The sequence below is a fragment of the Epinephelus fuscoguttatus genome, linkage group LG13, assembly GCF_011397635.1.
Source record: "Epinephelus fuscoguttatus linkage group LG13, E.fuscoguttatus.final_Chr_v1".
NCBI classification, from domain to species: Eukaryota; Metazoa; Chordata; class Actinopteri; order Perciformes; family Serranidae; genus Epinephelus; species Epinephelus fuscoguttatus.
The window spans coordinates 24,233,465-24,243,584 of record NC_064764.1 but is presented as its reverse complement, the minus strand read 5'-3'; the positions used below and the strand labels follow the sequence as shown (position 1 = coordinate 24,243,584).

At 38.4% G+C, this 10,120-nt stretch overlaps 1 protein-coding gene across 1 annotated transcript; it reads right to left on the bottom strand.

The window, feature by feature from the left end:
• Nucleotides 1-1,648: 1,648 nt before the first annotated feature.
• LOC125900130 (FAST kinase domain-containing protein 5, mitochondrial) lies at nucleotides 1,649-6,225 on the bottom strand. The gene is made up of 2 exons (XM_049594922.1): nucleotides 6,000-6,225; nucleotides 1,649-4,667 (listed from the first exon to the last, which is right to left on the bottom strand). The coding sequence occupies exon 2, from the start codon at nucleotides 4,653-4,655 to the stop codon at nucleotides 2,214-2,216; it is 2,442 nt and encodes an 813-aa protein (XP_049450879.1). The 5' UTR covers nucleotides 4,656-4,667; nucleotides 6,000-6,225; the 3' UTR covers nucleotides 1,649-2,213.
• Between the last annotated feature and the right edge of the window lie 3,895 nt (nucleotides 6,226-10,120).

Genomic DNA, 10,120 nt, shown 5'->3' with positions numbered 1-10,120 from the left:
CACATTTACATAACTTGATGGAAGCCATCTCAGACCTTGGGCTGTTTTGAATTGCGCCGCATTCACAAGTTGTGTTGTCAGTCAAAATAAATCTGTAAAAACTTAAACAAATGTGATGTGACAGCTCAACCACCAAGCCACTTCTGTTGTTCCACACCACTCGATGCTCATGCAAGGTGATAGAACAATATCCTATCAATAACGTGTCAAAGAACAAAAACAACTTCTTCCTACCTCTGCAGCACAGGTGAAAATACAAACAGCGACATCTGTGAACACCCCCCGATGCCGCTGCAGTGGTGGAATGAAAGACGGACAGATGACCTCCAGAGCAAAGTCATCTTCTCGCCGCACGGAGGAGTTGAGCATGGGAACATCAATTGTGTCCCAGTGTGAAAGGACTCATTTCCCAGAGTCAGCGAGCCTGTGTCCAGTCTGTCACTTGGTATGCTCAGACAGTTGCAGAGGTTGTGTTTACAGTTGTGCATGATCTGCGTTAGAAATCATGTTTCACATTGAGGAATGTAGATTTTTGTGAAGCCTTCAACATCTTATATCTTTTGAGCTAACCATGCATTTTAGGGTTGCAGTATTGATTTACATTGTACTATAAAATCCTGTTATTTTGTCCATCTTGTGAATAAACACATATTTAAATAGAATGCGTCACACTACTAAGGTGTTAACTATTAATACTACTCAAAAGCAGCTGAAAGCTATAAATGTGTCAAAAATACACAATTGCAGCTACTACTCTTTCAAAGTTTTTTGATCCAGGGTTTCCTGACACTTTTCACAACACGTCAGTCCACAACTTGACATTAATCAAAGTGACATTACCAGAAGTTGTCTTTGTCATGACAAGTTGACATTAAAGTTGTTTGGGATGTCCTTATAATGACAACTCGACATTAACATAAAGACAACTTCTGGTAATGTCACTTTGATTAATGTCAAGTTGTCATAATCAAGACAACCCAAACAATGTCAACTTGTCATTACAAAACCCGAATGACACTTAATGACAGCAGTCATAAACGTTTATGACATGTACATAATGTTCATGACAGGTTCATGACCATGTCGTGTCATAGTTATGACACTCTTATGTAGATACCTTTAAGTAAAGTGTTAACCATAACTTAGACTGTAGAGTTCTTCTTTAAAAATGTTCAAGTAATTTCATTTTTAAAAACTTGGTTTAAAAACACACACACACACACACACAAATAAAAGCTGGTAGTCATATAAAGGCAGGCCAGTAATCAATTCCAGCTGCCACAGGGCTTTGAAATAGGCCCACCATTTTAAAAAAAAAAAAGACCTTATTTGTAGTCATTGCCATACTAGTCATGAAGAAAGAAAATCTTCCAAACAGCTTCAGAAATACAGGGGGCCAATTTCGCTTGGAACATTAAAAGAACAGCCCAACACCCTGGTTCAGAAGCATTGTTGAAAGGAAAATAAAACTCAAAAACTGAACTGTAGAACAAAACACATTCACCTCCACTGGGGAATTTCACTCACTATTTCCAACCAGGCCTGCAACAATAAGCAGATGAGTCTGTTTGAGATATGTAATTAACAGGTTCTGCATCACTGGTAAATTGCGATGGAGGGTTTTAATCATTTATCAAATTACATAACAGATTCTAGCCTTCGTGAGCAGCCACCAAAAAACAACACTAGTCTGCTACGTTCACATCAGCTAAAAAGATCAAGTTCGACCTTTGGTGTGCAAAGCAGCCCACAGTTTAAAAACACTTGAGCAGATGCACTGACCTCTGAGAAGACCATCATGCATGAGGGAGTGTGATTAAGTATGATGTAAAACATTGTTTCTGTAAACTCTTCCACAGATCCTGGAAGGAATTTGCACATTCAAGACAATAAAGAAAATTTAGATAATAAATACAAACCAGTATAACTTCTATGTGTGATGACATCATACCACAATCATGACCAGGACAGTGAGGAGCAAAGCACTTTTTCATAGCTTTATTTTCACAAAAGTGTCTTGAAATGACTAAACATGTACAAAAAGTCAATGGTGGGTTGAGATAAACATCTGTTCCTCCTCTGAATAGATCCTTTTCTGTGCTTTGCACACACTCATAACAAACTACAGATTGCCCTGAAGCCAAAGTGCCAACATAGTTTGCCGTCCCAGTTTGCTGTGAATGTTCTTTTTTTGCCTGCTGAAGGTCACAGAATCATTGCAGACCGTTGTAGATTTTGCAGTGCAGGTGAGCCAGCTTCTCGGCCCTGCTCTTCCTCAGCATGGGAGCCCACTCCTGGTAGCTGAGCTCTACAACCGTGTAGCCTGCCAACTTCAAGTGCCTCCTCTTCATGGCATGAAGGCCCAGCAACTGCTGTGAGCGGTAGCAGTAGTGGTTCCTGCTGGAAACTTGGATAGCGAGTTTGACCGTGCCGTTGGTGTCCTGAGGGGCTGAGCCTCGACTGCTGGGTTTGGCAAGAGTTTTTATGATATCACTGGTCAGATCTAGCCCTGTGTCAAACAGTCTCCCACCTTCGTCGGGCTCAACTCTGTGCAGAGATGCAGGCTCAGCTGTGGGAGACGGGGTTAAAGGTTCTGTGGTGTTTTTTGCATTTATTATCTGTGCCAAAAGATCCTCAGTTATAGTTACTCCTACATTCATTCGCCCCCAACCTTGATAAGAAGGAAATGTGGATGATGTATTCTCCGGGGTGAGTGTGACTGTGTGGGATGCTGGGTTCACAGGTACCGGCTGTCCACTGGAGTTGAGATGTACTTCCAGGTCGATGGAGCGAGTGTGGGGGAGAATCATTCTCTTACACACAAACTTCTCTCCTCCGAGCAGATCCTGCAGCACAGATTCTGCCTCCAGAACCTCTGCTTTCTGGCACACGTCTGATTGAGCAAATTTCCACAGCATTTCTGCCACCTCCTCTCTCAGTTCACTGCTTAGCCGCGGGCCACTCCACCGAGGCAACTCTAGAGCCACGGTTTCATCTAAAGTGAACAAGTCTTTTTTCAGCTCCAGCTGTGCGGATTTCAGTGCCAAGTTGACAAATTCAGGACTCAAAGCTAATGTAATTAGGTCCTCTGGGAATTTAGAGACAAAGGCCAGGCCTAGAAGACCAGTAAGCAGATGCTCTGGGTATCGCTGGAATTCAGCTTTCCTTATTCTCAGGGCCTCTGTAAGGCTCGGATAGAAGCTTGGGTTCTGGCCTGGCAGAAACCCTAATGTGCCAAAGGCCCACAGCAGTTTGCACGAGTCTTTGCTCCTACAGTGTGGTACCAAGGAGGGAACTCTCTCAGCAATTGCCAGTAGGATGTTATCATCGTGGTAATGCAGCGCTGAACAGGTCAGTGCCACGTGCATCAGCCCCTTGACACCCATCCTGTGGGCCCGTTTAGGAACTTCCCGTGCCATGGCCTGCAGCCACGTCTTGTGAAGCAGGTAGCTAAAACGCAGTAATTTCAGCACATTCACGATGGCAAAGTCGCTCATCTCCTCCACAAAAGAGTGTGCCTTATCAAAAATATGAGTCACTGCACTCTCAGATAGTGAAGTCTGGGTTTTAAAAATCCCCAAGCACACAGTACCAACCTCCTCAGGGTGGAGTTGCTGCAAATGACGCATGAGGAGCTGCTCTACAGGATAGATCAGGTCTTTTGGGCACTGCCTCGCCTCTCCCATTATATATAACAGCTGCACCAGCTCAGGAACCCCCATCTGTCCCACATGCAGGCGGACTGAATCAAAGAGGTGCTGTAAGAACTGGGGTACCTGCCTACCAATACAGCGCCACAAGTCAGCAGCGAACAGTAGCTGGTGTAAACTCATCTGGTCGGCCCGGCGGCTCAGCTCTGCCTCATAAAGCGAGAGCACAGTGTGGTCAGAGGGCATTTTCAGCCACACAAATGACTGCAGCACCTCCAGCAGCTGAGGTTGAGTTAAGAGGCGAAGGTGTTCAACAGAATATCGGAGGAGTATCACAAAGCGTTGGTCACTCCTCACTAATGACATCTTGTCTCGGTGCAAGTGGCTGAGCTCCACAAAAAACTGAGACACATCCGATGGCTTCATGCTGCCTCTTAAAACGGCCACTTTTTGGAGCAGCCGCAGGGCCTCTTTCCATTCGATTGGGTGAGGCCGCTGGGTGAAGTCCAGGGTCGTGGAGGCATATTCAGGCCGGCATTTCATGAAGGCACGTGAATCTACTTTAACATCTGGCTGTGTGGGTTCTCTGTGATACGGTGAAACTGATGGCATCTCAGGTTCAGGGTCTTTGTTGAAAGCCAAGTCAAGAAGTGTGTTTTTCGAGCTGGACAGCTGCCGCGAGCAACTCACACTATAGCGATTGCTCTGTTGCCAGAAGGAAGGTGCGAGAGTAGGGAGACACTGATCATCCTCATCATTATCTGTTTGGCTCCAGGAGGTTGCAGAGTTCCTCACGGAGTGATGATATGAGGAGGGGTTGTAATACAGCCTGTAGTCTCCTTGGGGAGAGGCTTCCTGGTGTTGCAGTATTCCTTTCTTCCCCTCATGATCATCAGTCTCATCTTCTTGTTTGACAGGCACATGCTGAGCCTTGGTGAAGTCCTTCCTCAAGCCTGGGAGGCAGCGTAGCCTGGGCACCCGTCGACACAGCACGAAGGCTGCCATTAATCTGCCAGACTAAAAAGGCAAAGGCATGATTTTAAAAGACAGCTGGCAAACGGCAAATTAAATCGACCAAACATGCAATTTCTAGGATGCCTGTCAATAATTTATTGCAAACTGCTATTTATTGTCATTTGAGAGGATTTATTCTATCTGTAGAAAATATCCCTTCAAATTTAGTCAAAAGCCTACAAAATAGTGCTTTTCAATTTCCTTGGACTGCCTGAGGTTCTTAGAGGCTCTACATCTGTTAAAACTTTAAAACGTAATCTTAAGTCACATCTTCTTACCATTGCTTTCTCCTGATGTATTTTTAACTGATGGTTATTTTATCTTAGCTCAACCTGTAGTTTCAACTAAATTTTAATTTATTTTTTATTTTTTGTTTGTTTATTCTTTTATTCTATATTTTTATAAAAAAAATGTATCTGTATCTCAAATGTTTTTGTCTCGTATGTTCAGCATTTTGTATTGCATTTTATGCATAAATTGTGCTATATAAATAAAGGTATTATTATTATTTAAAAAAGGTGAAAGGCAGATATGGAAATAATAAGAGTGTCCAGTTTTCAGCCACTCAATTTTGATTTAAATAAAGGCATAAAATAAAAACATGCGCATGTTTTAAGTGTATAGTATAAAGTTTGTAACATTTATGGCACATTACAGTTCAAAATGTTTGTTAGATCAAACATGATAACTGTCACAAATATGAATGAAATTGTATATTTCACATCCAGGGTCCAGCACAGTATGATATAAGTAAGTAGAAAATTTCCCTTCATAAAAATCATGAATAAAACACACTTAACATTCACTGTTACTTATATTTCTATGTACAACACCAGCTATAATAGCTGTTAATAAATATTTACAGCCAGAAAATTGGGATACGTGGGATAAGTGAATTAATATAAATATATATATATATATACACACACACACACACACACACACAATAATTTTAGCATATAAATAAAGTGTAAAACTTTGAATTCAAACACCCAGGTTACACATGTATGGACGTGCTACTACTTATAAGTCTAACTGTTGTCAATTTGCCTCTTCAATCTAAACCATGACCACATTACAGTAACATTAGCTGACTGCCACATATTTTTATTAAACTATAAGACACCTTCTTTGCATAATTATTCAGTGCTGGGCTATAACATGCATGTTACAGTAGTTTGTCAAACAGTACAAGAGCTAACAGCCTCATTGTAGAATGGGAGTGTGCTGTCAGTCAGCAGCTAACTTAGCATGCTAAGTGCTCGGCAGAACTGAATCCAAAATAAATCACATTACATACATTTAAATGTCCTGAAACTACACCGCTGAGCTTACCTTTAACTATCCAGCATTAAAACGGGGCTGTTGACAGCCATTACAGTATGAACATGTAGAAGCCTCATGAGGTTACAGGGAGATGAAGCGTTAAGCTAACACATGCTACAGTTACACCGGAACTCGAGTACTTTAACCTTTAAATTAAAAGAAAAAGGCGTTGTTAGCTAAACTGTGTAGCCAATGATTAGCTAAAAATAGTTAGCATATCATACTGTGATGTACAGACGTTAATAATCTATGGGAAATTCCACTGTCACTGTTAGGTGGTATAATAAATAACTGTAAAGTATCGTGTCCGACTTATGCTGTAACTTTATTGTGGCAGCTTGATGTGACTTCCGTAGAGAGCAGCCATAACTGAACACACACAGTTTGACCTACGGCAGCCGGGTAGGTTCAAAAGATATGACGACGAAACGCAAATCGGAGAAGGAAGAAGAAAAAACATTACCATAAAACAAAGTTAGCATAGTATCACCAGTTACAGCTCTTGCACCAACAGGTTTTAAGACTTTTAGCAAACATTTGTTTAACATAATTTTTTCAAAACTAAAATGCTGAAAGAGATATTTGAAAAAGACTTTATTTATGGTATGTCACATAGACCTACCATAAATGTATAATTTAAATTGTTTAGCATACCATTATAACACCAAACCAGTACTTTTACATGTTGCATAATTATATAATAATTATAACATGCATTCTTTAACGCAAGACTTTTTTTGTCAAAAAAAAAAAATCTCCTTTAAAACAAACAAGTCATTTGTTACTTTGTTACTTTGGTTTTTCTATTTTGCCCAATTGCACATTGTTCCTTGTGCATTTTCTGAAACAGAATAAAACTTAAACATAATTTTGGAGCAGTTTAATTGGAAAAAATCCCCTTCAGTTCACCCAACTGTAACACATATTTGAATTATCTTAGTGCATACACTGATTTCAATTCAGTGCAATTCATTTATTTCAATAGAACTTCCCAAAGAAAATTATTGTGCCAGAGAATGCTTCAAATTACATTAACACTAAGTGGAGTAACCACAATTTTAACAACTCACAACCAGTATCAGCCAGACAACAAGTGGGTTCCCTGGGTCAGGGTCACTTACTGGGCCCAGTTTTAGAACAATAGAGTATTAAGTATCGGGCAAGATATACAAAAATACATGACAAGATGTGCTTTCAAGGAGCAAAAAGCAAAAACCAGTGCCTACTAGAGTAACAATAGGAGTACGATAAGTACAAGAATTACGAAAAAAGAACTAAAATGGTGCAAACACTCAAATTAATGAATCAATTTCGAGCTTTTAGATTTTTATGAAACTATGTTATTATTTCTATACAAAGAATTTCTGCTGAGAGTAAAGACTTAATCAAATATTTTAAGTATGCTGAACACAGATGTATTAGTACTGGTGTTCTTACTTTTAATCATACCAAGTCTAAAACACATGAAGATTTAATCAGCCCCAGTTAAACCTAAGCATTTTTGTTGTTGACTCTAGACTCTGTTGGATATTTTTTGTGCGCTGTAGGGAATCCCTTCTGACAGAAACATAATGCGTTATCACTTTGGCAATGTACATAAATCATCAAACATTACTGAGCACATAAATGTTTTATCCTTTCTGCTATAGGAAGCAATGGCTGCGCTGTTTTAAACCTTCGGCATCTGAGTTTCTCCCTTTTTGTTTCAGTGGCTGAGAAATAACTTTTTAAGTTGAGTAATGGCTTGTATTGTTTTAAATTGTGTAAAGAAGCCGATATCTTGTCAAACTGTTGTTTTTGCATTCATCATATTGCATTGGATATATTACCACATAGCATTTTTTTTAGCTATCTATATTTTTAAACTGAATTAATCTCAGTGAAAGGTCAGACATTAAAATGGGCCTGTGATATATGTTTAATTTGTTGAAAGCAAACTCTTTCTCTTTCTTCCCTGTTGATCAATTATGTCCTCTAGTGTTTGATAAGTGAGAAATAATTTTTAAAATTCAGACATAGTCTACGCTTCACATAATTGATGTTGTTACCAAAAACTAAAGCATTCATCAGACCTTTAACAGCAGAAAACATGAAGTGTTTATGCCATCCAGCAGAAAAGCACTTTAGAAATTTCATCTCTTTATAATAATCGGTTTAACATAATTTCCATATTTGTTTACTGTTTTTTTTTTAATCTAATTTTGTCATCACTTTTTATTCCTTTTTTTGACAAAACACAGTAACTAATAGTTTGTACATTTAAACTGCTCTACTTTCTAACAATCTTGTATTTTACATCTGTGTGGGCAGGGGGGCAACTTGAAATCCTCTGCCTCCATTTTGTGACTTCACACATGACTGAATCAAGAGGTGAAAGGTGAACTAGACAACCCCATTCCAACTTAAAGGAAGAACACTCCACATGCCCTTTCACAGAGAAGCTGATGCAACAGACACTTTTATGTTGGTGGCAGTTACATTTATTTTTATTAAAGTCTCTAAGTACATGTGCATCAAGATATTGACTGAAATCAAGTTTTATTCTGATGCTAACCGGCTGCATGTTGTAAAAAATGTAGAATACAAATTATGTGGCCTTGATTCAGAGAGTTATTTATGGTTTCAGTGTAACACAAAAGCAAGCCACATTAAATCGGCACTGGCTTTGTAGTTTTATTTAACATTACTGTAAGTTTTGTTGTGAAATGTTGATACAAATTATAATGATGGAAATCAGAAAATAACATCAACCAAAATCACATTATGCTATTTTAATGAAAAAAAAAATGTATTAAAGATGATTTAATTATTAGTTGTGCATATACACTGCAAATATGTTTGACACTGTATTCAGTTCAGATATGCTGTAGCGCAGCACTTAATCAGTAATCAAATCATTTTTGTTGCAATATTCTACCTTGTATTACTTGTAGGCCTATATCTTTAAATCTAGTTATTATACCTGGCCTATATGTCTTACAAACATCACAACTGCTCATAACATATCGCAAAATATTCACAATACTTTATCGGAGTAAAGTTAACATTTCGTACAAATTCATTCAGGTAAACTATTCTTTTTATTTGTTCTTCTTTTGAGGTGTATTGTTAATATTCTGACCCTATAGTTAGGCATATGTTTATGTTATGTGTAGCCTATATTAGTTAAAACCTAATAGTGTCAAGATGAAATAAAAAATTGAATAAAAAAATTAATTAAAAAAAAAGAAGAAACAGCAAACTGCATGTACAAATTGGACACCACTGCATCAATTTATTGTTATCATAAAGTAAAGTAACCTTTTCATTTGTTCTTCTTCTACGGTGTAGGCCTATTGTTAACATCCTGACCCTATAGTTAGGCCTGTGTTTATGTTATGTATAGCCTATAATATAGTGTCCAAAATATCAGATGAAATTAAAAAGAAGAGGAGGAAGAATAAACAGCAATTAGGCACCACTGCATCAATGTATTGCTGTCATAAAGTAACCTTTTTATTTGTTCTTGTTTTAAGGTGTATAGCTAACATGCTGACCATGTATTACGCCTTTGTTTATGTTATGTATAAGCTTGGCTTACAGGCTTAAGATCCTTTTATTTGTTTTTAAAGCACTGCATGGACTGTCACCAGGGTACATTTCTGATATGGTCATCCCCTATTCCACCTCCAGACCCCTTAGATCTGCTGACCAATCACTGCTCCTCATTCCACGCACCAAGTTAAAAACCAAAGGTGATCGTGCATTTTCAGTTGTCGGCCCAGAATTGTGGTTTAGTTTGCCACTAAATATTAGAACTTCCCCCTCCATCAAAGTCTTCAAAGCACGTCTGAAGACTCACCTTTTTTCTTTAGCCTTTTAATTGTTATCGTGTAGATAGGCTCTGGTGTTTATTCGATTGTATGTTTTATTTGTTAGCTCACCAAGATATTACTTGCCTTTACTAATTTACTATATCTTCTTATTTATGACTGTGTTTTTTGCTTTGTTTTTTGTTGTTTTTGATTGATAATTTCTGTGTTATGTGAAGCACTTTGGTCAACATCTGTTGTTTTTAAATGTGCTAAATAAATAAACTGACTTGACTTGACTAGGCTATATTAGTTAAAACCTAATAGTGTCCAAAATAT